We start from the raw sequence: 20,303 nt of genomic DNA, 5'->3' as shown, positions 1-20,303 counted from the left end.
CAAAATAGGTTGAGACACACCAATCAGTCCACAAAAGTTTAATTGATCTTTTGATTCTCTCTCTCTCTCTCTCTCGTGTGTGTGTGTGTCTGTTTCTTCTCACACATATACAGATGCACTTGTGTCTGTGTGTACACATACATTCATTTGGTGTATGTGCATGTGGAAGCCACAGGGGAACCTCAGTGTTTGTTCCTCAGACACACTTTTTTTTTCGATGCAGGGTCACTTGACAGTGAGACCCAGTAATCAGCAGATGGCTGCCTTGCCGGTGGTGGGATTCCAAGCACATGTCACCATTCCTGTTTGTCATACAGGGACATGGAAGTCAGGCCTCATGCTTGCCTACCAAGCAGTGTACAGACTCAAGATTCCTTTGTTTTTTTTCGGGGGAGGGGAATTTTGATTCTTCAAGAAAAGGGTTCTCTATGTAACAGCTCTGATGTCCTGGAACAGCTCTGTGAACATGGCTGATCTTGAACTCACAGAGATCCTCCTGCCTCTGCCTCTAGAGTATGCTTCCTTAGCTTTGGTTTTCATGTTTTCCCTAGTTGTTCTGATGTCATTTTGTGTCTCTGAATTTCCTAAGGCAGATATGCTGATGGCTGGACTGCTGAGCAGGGACATCTGAATTGAGGCGCGTTCTCTGCCTCTTTTAGTTGAATTGACCTATAAACATTTCCTCTGTGGTTGGCAGCTCTACATCCCTTGATGTCTCCTTTTCATTTGCCCATCACAGAAAATGTTTGTTTTATTCCCACAAATGAGAACCCTGTGACCATGTGACCCCGAGCCCAGAAGGCCTTCCTAGCTCCTTCCTGGATTGCTCATGTCAATGCAATCAAAGCATCAGGTTGCGGAGTGGTGGTGGCACATGCCTTTAATCCAGTACTCGGGAGGCAGAGGCAGGCCAGCCTGCTCTACAGAGCAAGTTCCTAAAGGTACAGAGAAATACTGTCTCCCTTTAAACAACAACAACCACAATAATAACAACAACTACAACAACAACAACAAAACAAAACAAACAGCATTGGGTGTCTCTGTGGCCATGCTGTAGACTTGACATGTCTGTGGGTGTCAGAAACAGTTACCAGTAAGGCATAGGTATCCTGACACACGAGTTGCTACAAGTACGGTTGCTCTGTCAGGTAGCCTGGGTTAACACTTCCCAGGTGATCTCCATAATGGCAAAGAAAGAATCAGAACAATATTAGCATATTGTAATCTTTTTAGGATGGCGACATCCTGTCTGGAAGTCATGTGACCACCTTCCGTGTGGCCAGGTATGAGCTGGCCTGTAAGTCTGGCTGCCATACAATGTAGGGCCTGTATAATATTGCCCCACAGGTCAGGATAAAAATCAAGTCAGCGTTTAATAAAGTAAGTAATAAACAGAGGAATTTATTTATTGAATAATGAAATAATAAACTGAGGAATGTCTATGTCAGGCCTTGAAATGTTCTTTCAACTCAGAGTGGAACATAGTTCTCATGTGCCAAGTAAAGCGAAGAGGTAGCAGTGGGAAAGGCTTCCACACAAGCTAAGGATGCCATTCTGTTGCCGTTCCACAGAGGCAGCTTACAACAGGTTACCCCGCTGGTCTTCATAGGTTCAAGTGACCTGTGATTTTCAGCAGACTTATCTGAGGAGACAAAAATGAAGTTGAAACCTTTCGCTAGAATGCTGTGGACAAAATCACAGTTATCGCAGGTTGAGAAATCGATCCCACACATAAGAACAATCATTTATGAAAAATGAAGCCTTCACCCATGTTTCTTTCTATTCCCTTTTCTTCATGCCTCCCATCTTTTGTGTGTGTCTGGGTTCATATGTGTCTTCTGGAGCACTGCCTGTGTCCACTCCTGTGTGAGTAGGAGGGTCTCAAGTGTCATACTTACCTTGCTTCCTGAGACACTCTCCTTGAACCTGTGACTTGTCAGTAACTCTAGATCACCTGTACAAGGATGAAAAGGGGACTTCTCCCTTCCACCTCCATAGAAGTAGGATGATGCGCTCCCACTGGCCTTTAAGGCTTTCATGTGGCAGCTGGTTCTAACCCCACGCCCTCACATTTGAAGAGCGAGCACTTGGTGGAGTGAGTTATTCCTGTCACTAGGAGGGCAATTTGATGGCTACATTCTCATCTCATGATATCTCTCAGGAGCCTAATGTTGTCAACAGAACAAATGAATAATTGACCCTGTGTGGTGGTCAATCCCCTGTTGGAGCTCTGTATGGAAAGCAAGAAAAGCTTGTGGTTGGATGTGTTCACAAGTGCCTGCAAGCTAAGGAAGACCAAAGGCTATTATCCATTTCCTGCCATGGTGAGCAGCCTGGGGATCAGGAAGTTTGGCTAAAAAGCAAAAACAACAACAACAACAACAAAAAGGTTTCTTGACTTGTGTGAAAATGAGCGGTGTGGATTTTCTGTCTGAATGGGGCAGAGAAGCCACCACATGCTTTCCTGAGGGAAGATCGAAGGGCAGATGAGGCTGGTGCCTTCAAGTCTTTGAAAGGAAGTGGCCTGGCTTTATTGGATGGTGTCCCTAATGGATTCTGTAACCTTGTCTGTCAAGGACAGATTTCTTTCACATTGTCCCTGGCTAGACAGTCGTTGCTTGGGGAGAGCTGACCAGACATGTGTGTCCCATTCTAACCTTCCATGGTGCTCAGCCTGAATTCTCTGGCCACCTGCCCACCTGCCCCCCCCATTCAGCTTCACCATGACAGGAGACAGATCATGATGTCAGAGTCACACAGAGTTTGCTATTCCCCCTGCTTTCCAAAGGCTCATGAGAAAGCTGTGAAGATCATCCTTTGCTTGATTAGATGGCTTCCCAACACAAGGAGCTGATTGACAAGGCACTCCCTAAACTCCATGGTGCCCTACGCTGTTCCAGGACTTATGTTCACATTGACTACTGTGTCTGATAGTCAGGGGCTGGAAGACACTAATGCTGAATGTCCCACCTTTTTCAGCAAGTTGGCAGAGAGGCTGTGGCATGGGTTGGTTGACGGGCTGCCACTGTGGTTAGACTTCCGTTGTCACGTAAGGCAGACCACTGCTGGTTTTGTATGTTGTGTTTCCCAATGAGGATTGAGGGGTGTGCCTGTTGTTTGTTCTTTTTCTGAGACTATCTAGCCCATTCTGACCGTGTGAGGTGGTTCCAAAATCCAACTGGGTGCAAAGAGCCAAACAAGGCTCCTCTAGGTGAGGGGCTCCATAAAAGAATCTTCGTTATGGATAAAACTGGAGTGCAAGCGTCTCTTCTGTCTTCCAGACATCTGTATGGAAGTGCAGGTTTGCAACTTTCAAGAGAGACAGTGGTGTCTTCTGCTCTCTGAGAGAGCAAGGAGAGCTGAAAAGTGGGGACAGCGACAGTCAGAACTCAGGGCGATGCCACCCAAGAGTGTTTCCTCTCCCCATCCTGGTTAATATGTTGCTTAGGTTGAATGAGAATGGCCCCCATGGATGAACATGTTTGGATATGGAACAGGAGGTATGGCCTGGAAGGAGGAAGTGTCAGTAGGGGTCACAGAGCTTTAGGGATTCTACAGCCAAACCCATCCATTCTCTCCTCTCTCTCTCCTCTCTCTCCTCTCTCTCTCTCTCTCTCTCTCTCTCTCTGTGTGTGTGTGTGTGTGTGTGTCGCTTGAGAATCAGTGTCAGCTATCACCTCCAGCTCCAATGCCATGACTGTCTGCCTATTGCTAGATTCCCATCAGGGTGGTCATGTCCTGTCCCCCTCTGCAACTGTGGACCCCTAAATAACATGCTTTCTCGCTTAAGTGACCTTGGCCACAGTGCTTTGACAGCAGAATGGGCAAATTCAGTAAGTGAATGCTAGAATAGGTATCTGTCTGCACCAAGGTCCTATCTCAAAGGGCCTAGGGTATCTGGCAAATGATTCATAACACAGGGAGACAAGTGTCAAGCCCTCCTCAGGATGACCTGCTGACCCACTGCTCCATCCACACTAGAGTTCGGCACTGTAGGCTGCCACAGAGACTGTGTGTGCAAGCTGTGCTATGCGGTGGCTGAGGAAGTAGATTACTGTTTGCTAAGCTGATGCAACACCCACATTCAGAAAAACCAATGCCAGCACTCTCAGCAGACATAAAGCCCGATTCATTGGTGGATTCCGTTAAGATCAGGCTTCCGAAACTCATCTTCCACACAGAGACATTCAGAGAACTCAAACTAATTCATCACTTCAGCGCTTCTCAATCTGTGGGTCTCAACCTCTTTAGGGATTGAATGAGCCTTTCAGAGGCTCACCTAAGATCAGAAACAGGAGCAAAGGTAACTGTTTTTTGGGGGTCTCCACAACATAAGGAACTGTATTAAGGTTGCACCATTAGGAATATTGAGAACCACTGATTCAATTAATCCCCTCAGACAAGAACCCTGGATTTCCTGTCAGCTGGGAAGCTCTCGCTGACACAGAGCTGTTCACAACCTGCATGGTGACCATGAGAATTCTGCAGACACCTCACTCAGCAAGAATGTACACAATAACACTGGCTGATACCTTGTAGCTCCATGACAGTGACTGTTTTCCCCAATCTAGACCCTGGATGTCATCACTGGACACAAAGCCGGCCAAGGACGCAGACCTTGTCCAGCAGTGATGTTCCACAGTCCTCTCAAGTCCTAGTTACCTTTTCACAGTACCCAAAAAAGTCCTGTAATTTTAGTCAATCAGAGGAAAAGAATCATTCATTGGGATAAAAATACTACCACAGTTTCTAAACTTCTGGAACATGGGAAGGGCAGCATGGACCCTGGTGGCAGGAGGCTGTGAAGAAAAGGACGCAGACGCTACCAGATCAGCCTGTGGTTGGATAGAGCATGAAGAGGAGGCTCCTGGGAAGGGGTTGGCTTGAACCCCCTAGGGAGGCATGGTCTTCTGCTCCTGGGCACCCATGCCCTGCACCCCATATATCTCTTCTCCAGGGAGTTTCTCCCGATCAGCCCACCCAAGGTCCCTGTTCCTGCCCTACCTGCTCATCTCTTTTTTTCTCTGCTGCCTGACTGGAACTGGAATTTCCTATGGGCAGACCCCTCCCCTTCCCCAGCGTCATGCCCTGTCCCCCTCACTGTCTTACTGATTTTCTTCTCTCTTGCCTTGTCCCACAGACCCCTCTCCTCCTCTCTGCCCTGTACATGGAGTTCTTTACAGCTGTTTATCAATAAGGATCTTCAAAAATTATGGGATGATTTGATGAAGACCCCATATCGTGTGGAACATGAAGTTGCATAACGTGGATTGCAGAAGTCGGACGGCTGGCTTTTTAAAACAGGGTGGCCGTGTGTCTGACTTCTGTGTCCAGCCATAGTGCTGGGACAAGTATGAGCTTACCTTGCGGGAGCTAACAGCTCCCACTGCAGGGAGAGGAGGGATAGAGAGCTAGCCTTGTGTCACAAGGCGTGATGACTTCAGGTATATGGCTCTCAAATGTTCTGTTCCGGCCTGGCCCCCTCTTGTGGCTGGTAGGCCACACCAGGCCGAACAGCAGCCATGGTTTACGAACCATGGCCCCAGGCCTGTTCTTCAGACCTTGAAAGGAGACACAAGCAAAGGACTCTGTTAGTGACTCTGACACAGGCAGGACTCACCACTGGGCTAGCCTGTTGTCCCACAGCTCTCTACATGATTCTTCTTGCCTAACCTGATCTCCCTTCCCAAAGCCCAAACCCCTCTCCTTCCCTCCGCTGCCCCTGGTTGCATCCTCTGCTTGTCTGCTTCAGGCTCAACTTCCCCCAAATCCATATAAAGGGGTAGAGTGGGAAAGCTCCTTCTAGAGTCACAGATATTAGGGTTCATGTCCTATAACTGGTGCAGCATATCCTTGGCAAAAGCCAAGATCAAATACACAAGAAATCACTGGGCTTGTCTACCCGGTCTCACTGGGACTCCATTTCCCACCTCTCCCTGTCCCTCACCTGGGGGTTGGGGCTCCTTCCGTTGGGGTGAGGAGGCAACAGAAGAAACAGCAGCACAGACGACGGATTTGCCTCCTCACCCCTTTAAGGCGCCATCTCTTCTTTCTGTCAGGGTTCTGGTTTTCAGCATGCAAGTTGTCTTCACGGTCCACATTTGGGCTAGGCGGGGTGCCCACGGATTCTTCATATTCCTCCCTCTGGCTCAGGAGAGGGTGCAGGGACTCCTCACTCTCCCAGGGGGGGCCAGGGATAATGATGACTTTGGGATATAGACATGGGGGCACAGGACCACCAAATGTTACATCATTCTCTGTGCCCTGGCTTGGGCCATCACCTATGGTGCCCTCATTCTCCCTGCTGAGGCCAGTGCCCCTGGTGACGTCGGGGTCTTCACTATGGCTCAGGGGATCACGATAGGTTATATCCATTTCTATGTCTTTGCTTGGGCCATGGCCAGTGGTGTTCTCAATATCCCTGCTGGGACCAGTGCCCTCAGTCACCTCAGGGTCTTCCCTGTGGCTCAGGGGATCACAATAGGTTATATCCATTTCTATGTCTTTGCTTGGGCCATGGCCTAGGGTGTTCTCAGTATCCCTGCCGGGACCAGTGCCCCTGGTGATGTCAGGGTCTTCCCTGTGGCTCAGGGGATCACAATAGGTTACATTAATATCTATGTCCCGGCTTGGGCCATGGCCAGTGGTGTTCTCAATATCCCTGCTGGGGCCAGTGCCCTCAGTCACCTCAGGGTCTTCCCTGTGGCTCAGGGGATCACAATAGGTTACATTAATATCTATGTCCCGGCTTGGGCCATGGCCAGTGGTGTTCTCAATATCCCTGCCGGGGCCAGTGCCCTCGGTCACCTCAGGGACTTCACTCTGGCTCAAGGGATCACAATCTGTTACATCAATTTTTATGCCCTCTCTTGGGCCATCACCTATGGTACCCTCATTCTCCCTGCTGAGGCCAGTGCCCTTCATGACCTCAGGGTCTTCAGTGTGACTTGGGGGATCACGATGGATGGTGATCCTGCCCTTCTCCTGCACCTCAGCCTCTCCGCTGTCATCCTCCATGTCTAAATCCTCCATGCAGGAGAAGTAGTCCTCCTCTGACTCACTGTCAAGATCAGTTTCATTCGAGTTAGTACTCTCCATCTCCTCAGAATAAATCTTTGAGGCCAACAAAACCGGCCAGCTCTTATGCCACAGTATTCCACTTTCCTCCTCCATGACCCCCACCCTTAAGGTGGGGGATGGGACCACCACAAGATCCTAGAAGGAAAAAGACAAAAGCGGTCTAGTAGAGAAGTTATTGCTCCAAATGTCTAAATCATGAAAGTCATCAATAAATTAGCTACCTCAACCCTCCTAATGACACATCTTAGGGTCAGAGGTTAAAAAGAAAATAAATGTCAACCCAAACCCCAAAGCAATTATGAGAAAGCATAAGAAAGAGCAGAGATGAAATAAGTGGTCTCTTAGAGTTTGAATCAGAGACCAAAGAAACAAGGATCTGGTGATTTGAAAGGATGAAGTCTGACAAACCCTTGACCTGCATCACCCAGAGAGAAGATTCAAACTCTTGAAATGTGAGACAAGACATAAAGTATGAAGGAAGGACAAGTAGGACCTAGGGAACCCTGTGTGTGTGTGATGTGAACTGACTCTAGAGAGTTGATACTCCTGTAAGCAAGAGATTTCTTGAATCATATAAGAGACACTAACATTGATAAGATGTTATTAAACCTACATAGCACTTGTTGCCTTCCAGCTAATCCACCCCGGGCATGAGGATCAATTCCAGATGTTATAAAACAATGTGATCAATTTAGGGATGAGATGGAAAGAGAAACAGAACTTCTGTTAGCAAGGACATCCCAGGACCAACAGAGTGCATGATGGGTCTTTCCTTACAATGGAGACCAGTGCTCCCCGGGAAGCATCAAAAAGAGACGAAGAAAGGTCATTGCAAATATAGTCTTGAAAGCCAGAATAACCCTGAGGCTGAACCCATAACAACAACAACCACAACACACACACACACACACACACACACACACACACAAACACACACACAGAGGATTAAGTGTACTCCAGTGTCCTTGACCAATATCCACTTGTACATCTGTTATCAGATTCCTTGCTTCTTCACACAAATTCAAACAATCCATGACAGCTAGGATGTTTCCTATTCACAGTGAGTTTAACAGGGAATCCTAGGACAATTCTATGGGGAAACTAACAAGCATGTAAGGAGATCAAGTGAAGAGGTCCATCAAGTATTGTCATTCTCTGAAGAAGAAATAGACATGAGGTTCGCACTGCAAAACCCTCCTCCCAGTTCCAGAGAAATGGTGAATAGAGCTGTGGATAAATAGCTCAAACCTTAGTTGAAATGGGGGACTTTGGGGCACACACCAGGGGCAGCTGTAATGTCACAGAGCAGATGAAAAGGATCCCAGGTCATTGTATACATCTATAGTAGTATTCCTTATTTCATACAGATAAGGTTTAAAATAAGAAAAAAATGAAACCAAAGTAAAATGTGGCAAAAAATATTTAAATGGAACAATTAAGCAAAATGAACACATAAGCAGAAATCTGTGCCTCAACAAAAAGCACTGCGTGTATTTATCAAAAAGAACAACTGAACACATAATCCAGCCAACAAAGAGGAAATCTCCCAATGTCAAGGTTCAAGAGATTAGGAGATTCCAGTTTATGAGGTCAAGTATAGAAGTCTAGCTGCTCTCTATCCAACAAGAGTTTCTCTGCAGCATCAAGACAAACTGCAGTCTGCTGCAGGGCTTTATAAGAAGAGATTTTGATAACTTCTCACAAAGGCCTTTTGTGATGTCACAGTAAGGAATGGACCAGTAACAGCAAAAAGACCAAAAGATGATTCTCTATCCTGCTCCAGGGACTACATAACTTTTGTCAAGGCTGTGAGCAAATCCCCAACAAAATACAGCTTAAATGACAAAGGGTAACCCTCTCTCAGGCTCTCAGGGGACAGGGAGGGATGGCAGATGAGGAGCTGGGGACTTGGGAAGATAGATCTAAAGAAGTTGGGTACATGACTTTGGCTGGTCCCTGGTGCATCCAGTCACCCAATTCTTCCTGATGCCCTGGGCTTTTATGACTTCCCCAAACTGCATCAAACTGCACCTCCTGCTAGATCCCAGGCATTCAGACACATGAGAAGGTGTGAGTACCTCCCTATCAAACCTGAGCAGGACACTTTGACTTTAAGAACATAGTAATCAGGTATCACAGTAATGAGGTAACAAGTGATATAGTAACAAGGTGGACAGACTCAGCAACTCTGTGCTGACCTTTGCTAGGGACGCGGGTATGGACTAGAGAATGAACCCATGGTGTGCCCCAATGCCCTTTGCACTAGGATGCTAAAGTTCTCTAAGTATTCTGATGACTACAGACATCGTCTCCACACTTCGCACCTTCATTTCCTTTATCTAAAACTCATATAGACGGTCATCTAAAGGATGCTAGCCCTTCCCGACACTGGGATGCTGTGATGAAATGGACTGTACCTCATGGTACACATGACATGTTTTGGTTTTTTTTGCCGGGTGTTGGGGTGCAACATAGCAAGTGTGGAAGATAGCTACCAGGGTAGATGAGCATTTAAGTGCTCCAAAGGATCTGTGAGATAAAAGATGGCACAGGTAGATGTGATAAACCTTCACACGGGGATGAAAGAGATGGCTTTAAAGCTTGTCCATACTAATAAACTTTGAAAACCAGAAGTATTAAGTTTAAAGAATGTCAAGGAATCATGCTAAAGAATAGATATACAGGACTAGTAAAGAGAAACTGAATGAAAAGCACAAATTAAGTCAAGAACCACCTCAGCGACAGAAATCAAAACCAGAAAACTGGGAAGCAAACTCACTGTTTTGATGTCAAAGCAAATGAACAGCGTCGGTTTTCGTAGATCAGTAATAGCAAGGTTTATGTGAATCAATGTATTAGTTCAACAACTCTTCAGCTAACCAAGCTACAGTTTCTCTGCAGAGCAAGAAGCCCCAAACCCAGCCAGGGCCTCATGTGGGCCGAGTCTGCAACTCCTCATAATGGCTCCAGTGAGGTCATGCTGGAAATGAACCAATCACAGCTATTTACAACCGAAAAAAAAAAAAAAAAAAAACCACTTCACCTTCTGTCTCCCAGGACTGCATGGTTTTCTCACTGCCATGACCAATTCCCTGAGAAGCACAACATTTGCTCCATAGGTTGTGCTATGGCTCAGACTCTCAGAGGACAGGGAATCCATGTCTGGGGACTTGGGAAGATGGGTCTGAAGCAGCTGCTTACATGGCTTTGTCATGTCCTGTTGCCTCTAATGACTCAATTCCCCTTGCTGGGTTCCACCACCATAGGGTATTACAATGTTTGGAACAGCACCCCGTTAGAGACCAGAAATCCAGAGAATTGAGGAGGTGTGAAACCTCTCCCACACAAACCTTGAGGACATTTGGACTTTAATAACAGCAGCAGTACCAACAAGAGTGGACTCAGCCGGCTTTGGGCTAGCCTGGGTTAGAGACAGGCTATGGACTAGATAGTGAACACAGGCTTCTTCAAGGTCCTTTTCACTCAGACCCTCAAATTCTCTGATGACTCCAGCTACTGCAGCCCTCTTCCTCTCCACCCTCAGGACACTCAGTTCCTTTCCCTTAAACTCATAGTTTTTAACACTGAAAGGATGATGGCCTGTCTGTGACACTGCCAGGCCACCAGGAAACTGTCGACCCTCAAACTTTCCAGAGCGTGTTCTGTTTAATGAGTGGCATGGTGGGCAGGAGAAAAGTCTTAATGTGGTAAGGGGATTCATAACCACAGGGAAATGGTGGGGAAAGTAACAAGGCAGGTGGGTATGCTCCAAGTGCACGACCAAATCCCTTATCTTTTACAGCTAACTTAACAAAAGTTAGGTAAAGAAATAAACCAATGTATGAAATGTCAAAGATGAATGTGTAGAGAATAACAGAAAATGGTTGATGAGGAAATAAACTGAAGCAGGCACAGACTAAATCTAAACCAAGTCAGTCAAAATTCAGACACAAAACCGCCCCCACTGGGAAGCACACTCACGATGTTCAGGTCAGTGGTGATCACAGATGTTCACTTCCAAAGATGCACAATAAAAATCAAAATCTATAAAAATCACTGTTTTCAGTCAAGTCCTCTGCAGCCAACCAATGGTTTCACTGCAGCCTAAGAACAAGGTCTAGGCCCAGGGGGTGCCTAATATAGGTGGGCCTCTCTCATTCATCACAATGGTTCCTTGTGAGGTCACGGAGCCATGCACCAATCACAGTTGACCAGAAGCCAGCATAGCTTTGGAGTTCTTTGCTCATGGCTCCTCCCACATCAATGCCAAGTCTCAGTGTAAAACTCAGGCTTGCAGAGGATCAGACCAGCAGGGTGGTGGGCTCAGCTGGTGGCACTGGCAGCAGGGCCTCAGGCGACTGCTTTCACTGCAGACATCTCCTCACCCTCAAGCCTATTGAAATAATCTTGACATCTAGGCCACTCCTGAAATTCTTTTCAGTGTCAAAACCACAAATCCCGGTTTGTCCTGAGTCTTGATCCCTAAAAGCTTAAACTGCTGAGGGTGACAGTTGGAAGTTAGTTTTCTGTCATGTCAATGACTGACATTTCACGGGCAGAGAGCTGACTGTGTTGCCTGGTGGCCTAGGTTTACCTTCTGCATTATTCCTATATAGAATGAGAAATATATAATAAGCAGATCAGGTGACTGCTTGGTACTTATCTCTTCTACAAGCTGGGAGCTTTACTCTCTATCTGTATCACACGCCAGGCATCCTGGACTATGACCATACAACCTCATCCCATCAGCAAAGCAGAGCTGGGCCCGGTTAGCACTTGGAGGGCACACCAGGCATGTTGGCACACATGGTAATCTTACCATATGGGGGTGAAGGCAGGAGGATCAGAAGTTCAAGGTCATCCCTAGACATATGTTAAGAACAACATGAGCTCTATGAGACCCTGTCTAAAAAGGAAATGAAAACATTTTAATACATTTCCACAGCTTTGGATTCAGCAATGCTTCCTTATCCCAGCAGCATAAGCACACACCGGGTGAGAGAAGGCTGTTAAGGGAGAACCCGGAACAGACAGACCTGGGCGCTCACAGGGGAGGAAGAGCAGCTTATGTCCAAACACTCAGAAGGTGGAAGATAGACCCCTTGTTGCAACTCTGAGTCATGGAAAAAGGTGAACATCGACTCTGCTCCCCACAAAATGGGAGCGTTCAGGGTTTTATGTAGCCCAGGCTGGCATCAGATTTACCATGTAGACAAAAATAGCCTGGAACCTTTGATCCTCCTGCCTTTGTCTCCCAACTCCTTATACTGCAGGCACGATTCCATGCCTGGCATTGCCTTCTAAATTCACTTAATTATTATTTTTAGTACTCTGTGTGTGTTCCTAGTGTATGTATGTATGTTCCTATGTGTGTGTGTGTTCCTATGTGTATGTTCCTATGTATATGTGTGTGTGAGTTCCTATGTGTGTATGTGTTCGCAGCATGTGGCTATCAGATGTATATCACATCCAAAGCTGGCACTGAACTCATGGGAATCCTCCTGCCTCTATCTCCTGTGTGCTGCTGTTATTCCAGGTATACTTCCCCATACCTGGTTTAATTTACTTTGTATTATGAAAAAAATAGTTCACTTAGTTTGTGTGAACAAAAATGTCTGAAAAGATGCTGTCTGGCTGTGAACAACAACAACAACAACAACAACAACGCTCCTGGAAGGAGTCTGTGCTGTGTCTGAAGAGCCAGTCAGACTAGGTAGAATTTCAATACTGTGCAGAGGTTTGAATTTGATAGGTCCAGAGGCTAATTACTTTACCTTGTGCTAGTTCTAGCTCCTTGCCGCACTCAGTATCTGAGTTTCTTCTTGTCTTCCTTCCCTCTTTTTTTTTTTTTTTGTCTTTTCAAAGCACACAGGGTTTGGTTGCCTATCCCGCGCTGTCCCAGAATTCACCCTGTAGACCAGGCTGGCCTGGAACTCTATAGATCCACCTTCCTCTGCTTCCTGAATGCTCGGATTAAAGGTGTCTGCCTCCACCACCCAGCTGTCGCTCTATTGAAACTAGCACCTCATGACAATAAATAAAAACCTCCTTGAAGCTATTAACTTAGCAGAACATTAGCTTCTCCAAATCGAAGCTCTAAGAATGTCATCAGATCACCTGTTCACCTGTAGAATACCACTCCCCACTTCTCGATGGACCTGCTGCTCTGGTGTGCCCACAAATGTATTGAAGCTGCCTTGACTTACGATTGTCTTTGATGGAAAACTGCGCAAATCCTGTGAAAAGGCTTCCACATCGGAACATGGAATTTTGGGTAACCTAAATTTGTGTTCCTGGGCCGTGCTCACTCTAAATGACTCCAGAATAAACCATCTCTTATTCCCTTTAGGATGAGAGCTGAGGTGCTAATGTTGGCGTTTCTTTATACCTGAGAGATCAATAACACAAGGTGTTGTCCTCGGCCACCAAATCTTCAGAAACATCGGAAACCCCATGTTCAACACAGTGATGTGGTGTGTTGGTTATTTCCTGTTGCTGAGACAACAGTGACTTGAGGAGGTTGGAGGGTAAAGTCTGCCACGGCAGTGGGAGCTGAAGGCGGCCTCTCACATTGCATCCACAGTCAGGAAGCAGAGAGTCTTTCCAGATGGAGCTACATCCCCAGCTCCTATATTTTGGTTTGGAAACATCCTCCTCCTCCTCCTCCTCCTCCTCCTCCTCTTCCTCCTCCTCCTCCTCCCCCTTCTCTTCCTCCTCCTCCTCCTTCTCCTCCTCCATCTTCTTTTGGTTTTTCAAGACAGGGTTTCTCTGTGTCTCACAGAGATCCACCTGCCTCTGTCTCCCAAGGATTAAAGGCGTGTGCAACCACAGCCCGGCTGTGTTTCATCTTCTTAGAGAAATGCTGGACAGTTATATCCTACATTGCTTAGTACAGAAAGCAGCAAATAAGGAGGATATCAATAGCTAGGACAGTGCACAAGCAAAACTAAAGGGCAAGAGAAACACTTTCCATCAAAGGTAGAATTATTAAAGTTCTTATTTTATATAAACTAGATTGATTGAGAATGGTTCCTATCTTTGAATAAATTTTATCAGTGTTGTGCCCAAGTTTGAGGCCCCCAGAGAGACAATACCAGAATCCAGTCAAGTCCAGAATGCAAAAGCAAAGTTTATTCTTTCCAGCTAGCTGGGAGCTCAAAGCACCACTCCCGATGCAGCACAGTGGGGAGAGCTCCTCTATCTCATTTGGGGTTGACATATATAGACAAAAACCACAAGAGAGTTGGTCTTGCTAAATGCAGGGTATGGACCACTTCAGCATACCCCCTTCCTCCTTTAAGCGGCTACTTCTGGTCTGTTCATGCCCCCCACCCCACCCTCCACTGAGCCATTAAGTCTGCTTCTGTCTAGACCACAAAGCTGGATGTCACAGGGGGCTAGCTGCCAAGGGCAGTTGGTTTGCACTTTTGCAAAATTTCCTGTTTCCAGCTAAATATTGATGCTGCAAAATTTTAAAAATTTTTTATGTCCTTACGTTAGAATGTGCATAGGTTTGTGCTTAAGGGTGGGTCAGAGAATAAGTCACAAGAGAAAGCAAAAAGGCACACAAAGGTTGACTTTAGGAGAACCAGAGAATTTTTTGTTTGATCTCCAAAATACTCTATCCTCCACTTCTTATTAGCCACTCTACACACTACTAATCTCTTGAAAATGGCAACAAAATTAGCTAACGCTATAATTCCTATAGATCTTTTAAAACTTTCGGACTTATATCTAAGAGGCCACATGCGACACAAGTCTTCTGTGTCAATGTAACAGGTCACCAGGAAATTCGGATTCAGCTGTACCATCCTAGGACTTGTGTGACCTGGACGCAGTTCTCGGAGACTGCTTTTTCTTTCTTTATCGAGTGTGACCCAAAGTTTCGCCTCACGTGTTTTCTTTGGTTTTGTTTTTAAAGAATATCTGGCCAGGCGGTGGTGGCACACGCCTTTAACCCTAGCCCTCAGGAGGCAGAGGCAGGCGGACTTCTGTGAGTTCAAGGCCAGCATGGTCTACAAGAGCTAGTTCCAGGACAGACTCCAAACCTACAGAGAAACCTTGTCTCGAAAAACAAAAAAACAAAAAAAAAACCAACAACAAAAAAAGGATATCTGACGCTAAGAAAGTACACCATGACCAAATTTAAGGTGCTTTTATTTCGTTTTGCAATAGTGAGACTCGCGCGCTGTGCTCCAGAGGGCCTAAGCATCGCACAGGCCTGTCAAGTTGAAAAGCAAGGTTTGGCACTCGCAGTGGCTGCACTCTGGAGGAGGGAGAGAGGACAAAAGCTCACACCTAGAACAAGGAGTCACTCTCAAGAGCTCCCAGGCGCTGGGGGTGGGGCTTACCCGGGAGGGCGCGCACGGGTGGCGTCATCACCGCGCGTCGCCTCTTGTCCGCGGGGCTGCGGGATGCGGAGAAGGAGGGGTTTCGCTCTGTGTAGCGGTGAGAGCGTTTTCCTTCTGCTCCTTCTGTTGCTGCCTTGGCTGCTAGGGAAGTGAGGCGTCGAGAGTCTCTTTTCCCGGAGGAGAGCGCTTTCCTCGAGGGCTTCAGAGCGGAGCCTGAGCCATGCCGAACTCGCGGCCCAGACCTCGGCGGGGCGCCGGCGGTGGAGCAGGTGCGGCCGGCCGGGATCGGCTGGTGGCGCGGTCCTTGCAGAGCGCTGAGCACTGTCTGGGCGCCCAGGACGTCGGCACTGCCTATGCTCATTACCTCCTAGTGCTCAGCCTGGCGCCGGAGCTCAAAGACGACGTGAAGGTGAGGCCTTCCTGCCACCCTAACTGCGACCCCAGGGTGGTGTGTGTGTGTGTGTGTGTGTGTGTGTGTGTGTGTGTGTGAGAGAGAGAGAGAGAGAGAGAGAGAGAGAGAGAGAAACAGACAGACAGACAGACAGACAGAGAGAGAGACACTGATGACATAGAGACTGAGACTCCTCAAGCTTCTAACTACTATGGAAGTCGATTCCCTCCTGGGCTCTCCTGCAGCCCATCTCAGTACAGTCAGGTTTTAGTAACAAAAGTCAAAAGTTGTCTCACATCTGTTTGAAAATTTCTACCTCTCTTAAGATTCCAAAGGCCCGCTGGGCAATGGTGGTGCACGCCTTTAATCCCAGCAGATGCAGATGGATCTCTATGAGTTCGAGGTCAGCCTGGTCTAGAATGAGTTCCAGGACAGTCAGAACTATCCCACAGAGAAACCCTGTCTCGAAAAAACCAAAAAGAAAAAAAAAATCCAAATGTCCTTTAAATGCCCGTGCCACTAGGTAGTCCTGTCTCTCCTCCAGTGTGTAATTTAATTAGCCCTGCCTTGAAGACTTTGTATTATCATGTGTACAAGGGATACCGTACGCCCGGAGTTGGACAAATTGTCCAACCCTAAGGGACTCTTTGTTGGTCCGTCTCATGTGCAGCAGTTACCCTGCTGAACTACTGTACACTTTCATGTGTCAGAATCTCAGTTTCACAAAACAGTTGAATTGCACATTCAGTTTAAACCGTGGACCTTCTTGCTTTGTTTATTCCGGAATTTCTCAACCTGACACTGTTGACATTTTGCAGGCGACAGTCTTCCTTCTTGTTTAGCAGCGTGGTCTGTCCTATGTCCAGTAGGACATTAGGCTCTTGTAATTCACAGACATTTCAGGATCTGTTACATAGCATTCTGGGTAGTTTGCTCCCTTGAGTAGAAAGCAGTCTCATCAACATGATTTCTCTTGGCTCAGCTCTAACTGCTGCTTCTGTGAATGGACAAGATGAATAGTTGGTGTGAGTGTGGAATGCTGTAGAGTGCTTGTGTTGGTCGAATTCCTATCCCAGGAAGACATAAACTGTATCAGCCCTTTCTCCTAAGATCCCAACAACAGATTGAGGTCTCCAGGGAAGCAGGGAATTCACTGGGCTTGCTTACAGAGCACAGATGAGGGGTTCCTTACTGCAGTGTGGGTGCTCCCCTACAGAAGGCTGCACTGGAAAGCCTTTACCCGCAGGAACGATAGCTTTCTCAGAGCTGCACGGCTTGTCTCTGCCCGCCGCCTACCACCGTCTTCCCTGGTTATGTACTGTAGACCAGAGGTTCTTAACCTTGAGTTGTGGCTCCTTTGGGCTACACATCTTGCATATCAGATCATTATGATTCATAAAATAGCAAAATTACAGTTATGAATATAATTTTATAATTGGGGTCATCCTAACATGAAGAGCTGTATTAAAGGGTCACAGCATTAATACAACATTAATTAAAGTTTGAGCATTCTCAAACCACAGCCCTAGATTCTGCTTGAGGCCATGCAGTCAGGGCAGCGTTGCATACCACAGGTGGTATGAACAGCGGGATCCTCAGGTGAGGGTCTCATGACCCATCCTGCCTTTCTGGGAGAGATTTAAACAGTCAACAAGTCCATCTGGTATGATCTCGGCAAGTGGGCACAGCTAACTTCCTTCCGAGATGGCAGTTGCTTGACTTGGGGAATAGGCCTATCCACAGCTTGCCATAGAATGGCCCTGAGCGTGATGCCCTGGGTTCTACTCCACAGCAGCGCACATTTGTAATCCCAGCACTTAGGGGGTGGAGGCAGGAGGATCAGAAGTTCCAGATTATCTTCAGCTACATAATGAGTTTGAGGTAGGGTTGTATACGACCCTTTGCTAACTTTTTATTAAAAACAGACAAGCTGGTGATGGCCCGCATTCAGTAGGGCTTAGTAACTGGCTTGGTTTTATGTGAAACAAAGTTGTTTTTTTGTTTGTTTGTTTGTTTGGCAAAAGGCCCATTTACTGAAGTTTGCTTTTCTGAAAGCCTCTCTACTACCTATATCCACACTTTGGTCACATTAAACCATCTGTGTTTTAAAACTTTCAAATTTAATATGTATGGTATGAGTATTTGCCTGTATGTGTGGATATGTACCACATGTGTGCAGTTCTGGCTCAGGATACCACAAGACCAAGTTCTCAGCACAAAGGACTTTTATTTGTCTCAAAGGGATACTGGATGGGAAGTAAGAGACATAGACAGGAGATAGAAGACAGGGAGAAAGGGGAAGGGACGGGAACAAGGAAGGAGGGAAGGGGTATTGCCCCTGGATAAGGAGGAGACAGATGTGGCACATAAGCAATTGGTGGTTTATAAAGGTAAAGGGGGAGACCTTGTGTTAGGATAAGGTGTTTAGTTTTACTTGGGAATGTTAGTCAGATAAGCCAAAGGGGGCTTTTGATTGCTGGACTTCAATACTTTGATAGCTGGCCCTTGGTAGTCAGCCTCAGGAGGAGGAAGTGGCCAAAGAAGGGAATAGACCTTGGTGGCTAGCTTTAGAAATGGTAAGCTAATGGTTTTTAGCAAGACAGGGAATGAGGGAGAAGGGTAAGACCTGCCAGACCAGACCCATGCTTGCTGCACTTGGACTGGTTAGAGTTCCTTCATGGAGGTGTCTAAGGAGACCAGAAGAGGGCATTGGATTCCTTGGAGCTGGAGTTATAGCCAGTTGTGAGCTGCAGTCTGGGGTACTTAACCTGGGTCTTCTGCAAGAACAACAAGTACTCTTTTCCCCCCTCCTGAGACAAGGTTTTTCGGTATCGCTTTGGCTGTCCTGGAACTTGCTTTGTAGACTAGACTGGCCTCGAACTGAGAGATCTGTCTGCCTCTTCCTTTACTGAACCATCTCTACAGCCTGTTAGCTGTTTTATTCATTTACTTATTTTTGTTGTTACCAAGGACCAAACCCAGGGTCTTAAGCATCCTAGGAAGGAGTATTCAACCACTGAGCAATCTATTAATCTATAGAACTCTTGATCCATTTATATAATATCTAGCTATCTAGAGTATCTACCATATAATAGAATCTCCTTCATTATCTTTGTTTTTCTAGTAAACTGTTATAATTCCAATATTAACTTTTTTAAAAAGATTTATTTATTATATATACAATGTTTCTACTGCCTGTACACCTCCATACCAGAGAGGGTACCAGATCTCATTACAGGTGGTTGTGAGTCACCATGTGGTTTCTGGGAATTGAATTCAGGACCTCAGGAAGAGTGGTCAGTGCTCTCAACCTCTGAGCCATCTCTCCAGCCCCCGATATTAACTCTTATGTGTAAAGTTTGTTGTCCCGAAAACTGGAATGTCAGAGCCTGCCTTTTCTCCATAGTGCAGTATCATGGAAAACAGCTGCAGGAAGATGAGACTGGAGCTGGGTGGGCAGTGAGAAGACAGTCACTGCACTCCACCAAGTGATTAAGGGCCAGGTTAGGTTGGAGCAGTAGAGCCTGTCAGAAAGCAGCACATTTAAAGATAGTAGAGTAGGGTGTGTTGTGACAGAACTTAGGGGAACATAGCATACATGCCTACTCACCCAGGTAGGGATCCCCTGACAGACCAAAATTAGATACCACGAAAGACTAACTTAGTGAACCATTGTGTTTTATTGGGGTTACTTACAGGGACAGAAATAGCTTAAAGACAGGTGTATCATCAAAGCCCACCCCAGCATGGACGACAGCTCACAAAACTGGAAACTGAAGCACTCTGCACAGCCTGCTGGCAGCACAACAGACTCGAGAGCATCCTCTCCAGCTGCCTCTGGTCTACACCTCTTTCTGGTAGCCTGGCTGGTTTCTGCTTGTTCCAGGCTAGCTGGCCTGATCTCAAAAGTCTTCCTGGCAGCTTGGCTTGTCTGAGTGACTCTCAGCACTATTGTGAGAGTGCATGGGAGGTAGAGGCGCACTGAATCTGCCCATTTTCAGGGACGTCCTGAAGCTATCTTGTGTTGTTTACCTTCTGTTTTAGGGAACTTTCCTAAAGGATGGAATGTTCTATTCTTGGAGGAACCTTATATAACAGGGTAGCAGTAAGTAGTGATTTGTGGTTTGAGACGGAATAATACCTTTGTATCCTTTTGTATCCTGTGAAGGAAAGGTGGTGTGACAATTGAGGACATGTTGAACCTTTTAAAGATTGTTAAATTTCTGCCTACGGGATTCTATTAAGATAGAAGCAACATTCATGTGCATCTTTGAGTTTTCATTCTAGTTCTTTGCACATTGGTTGATGAGATGACTGAAGACCTATGTGTGATGGGTGGAGACAGCCAGAGTCTGGGGGCTGGAAAACCAGGGCCTAAGTAGTTGTGTACGTGCTACATCATTAGCACATATGTGGTTGTGTACTAGGGATGAATAAGGATGAACACGAACATTCGTGATGCTTAGCTACCTGCAAAAAGC

The 20,303-nt window shown here is 46.5% G+C and overlaps 2 protein-coding genes across 6 annotated transcripts in view; one reads left to right on the top strand and one right to left on the bottom strand.

Annotated features, from left to right (window-relative positions):
* Nucleotides 1-1,385: 1,385 nt before the first annotated feature.
* On the bottom strand, nucleotides 1,386-11,176 carry LOC148118399 (uncharacterized). 3 transcript variants are annotated; one of them, XM_087900348.1, is made up of 5 exons: nucleotides 11,062-11,176; nucleotides 5,948-7,215; nucleotides 5,364-5,561; nucleotides 2,971-3,359; nucleotides 1,386-1,642 (listed from the first exon to the last, which is right to left on the bottom strand). In XM_087900348.1, the coding sequence occupies exons 2-3, from the start codon at nucleotides 7,171-7,173 to the stop codon at nucleotides 5,528-5,530; spliced, it is 1,260 nt and encodes a 419-aa protein (XP_087756474.1). In that variant the 5' UTR covers nucleotides 7,174-7,215; nucleotides 11,062-11,176; the 3' UTR covers nucleotides 1,386-1,642; nucleotides 2,971-3,359; nucleotides 5,364-5,527. The 3 variants fall into 3 exon arrangements, with proteins under 3 accessions (XP_087756474.1, XP_087756475.1, XP_087756476.1); XM_087900349.1 differs by lacking the exon at nucleotides 11,062-11,176 and adding an exon at nucleotides 9,860-10,042; XM_087900350.1 differs by lacking the exon at nucleotides 11,062-11,176 and having other exon boundaries at nucleotides 5,948-8,406.
* A 4,270-nt stretch (nucleotides 11,177-15,446) lies between these two features.
* LOC146890328 (protein arginine N-methyltransferase 9-like) overlaps nucleotides 15,447-20,303 on the top strand; it is a 51,501-nt gene continuing 46,644 nt past the window's right edge. For 2 of the 3 annotated variants that reach the window (XM_087900485.1, XM_087900484.1), the window contains exon 1: nucleotides 15,451-15,840. In XM_087900485.1, coding sequence (XP_087756611.1) covers nucleotides 15,652-15,840 — 189 coding nt within the window. In that variant the 5' untranslated portion in view covers nucleotides 15,451-15,651. Of the gene's footprint in view, nucleotides 15,841-20,303 lie in introns of all 3 variants that reach the window. The other variant, XM_087900483.1, reaches the window with a different exon arrangement.

The sequence above is a fragment of the Myodes glareolus genome, chromosome 22, assembly GCF_982192425.1.
Source record: "Myodes glareolus chromosome 22, mMyoGla1.1, whole genome shotgun sequence".
NCBI lineage: Eukaryota > Metazoa > Chordata > Mammalia > Rodentia > Cricetidae > Myodes > Myodes glareolus.
The sequence above is the reverse complement of the archived record's forward strand: the minus strand, read 5'-3'. Positions and strand labels throughout refer to the sequence as shown.

Coding starts and splice junctions, on each gene's coding strand:
- LOC148118399 (XM_087900348.1), bottom strand. CDS start 7,173: ATGGAGGAGGAAAGTGGAATACTGTGGCATAAGAGCTGGCCGGTTTTG. Junction 5,562..5,947: donor GAAGGAGCCCCAACCCCCAG/GTGAGGGACAGG, acceptor TCTCCTTTCAAG/GTCTGAAGAACAGGCCTGGG.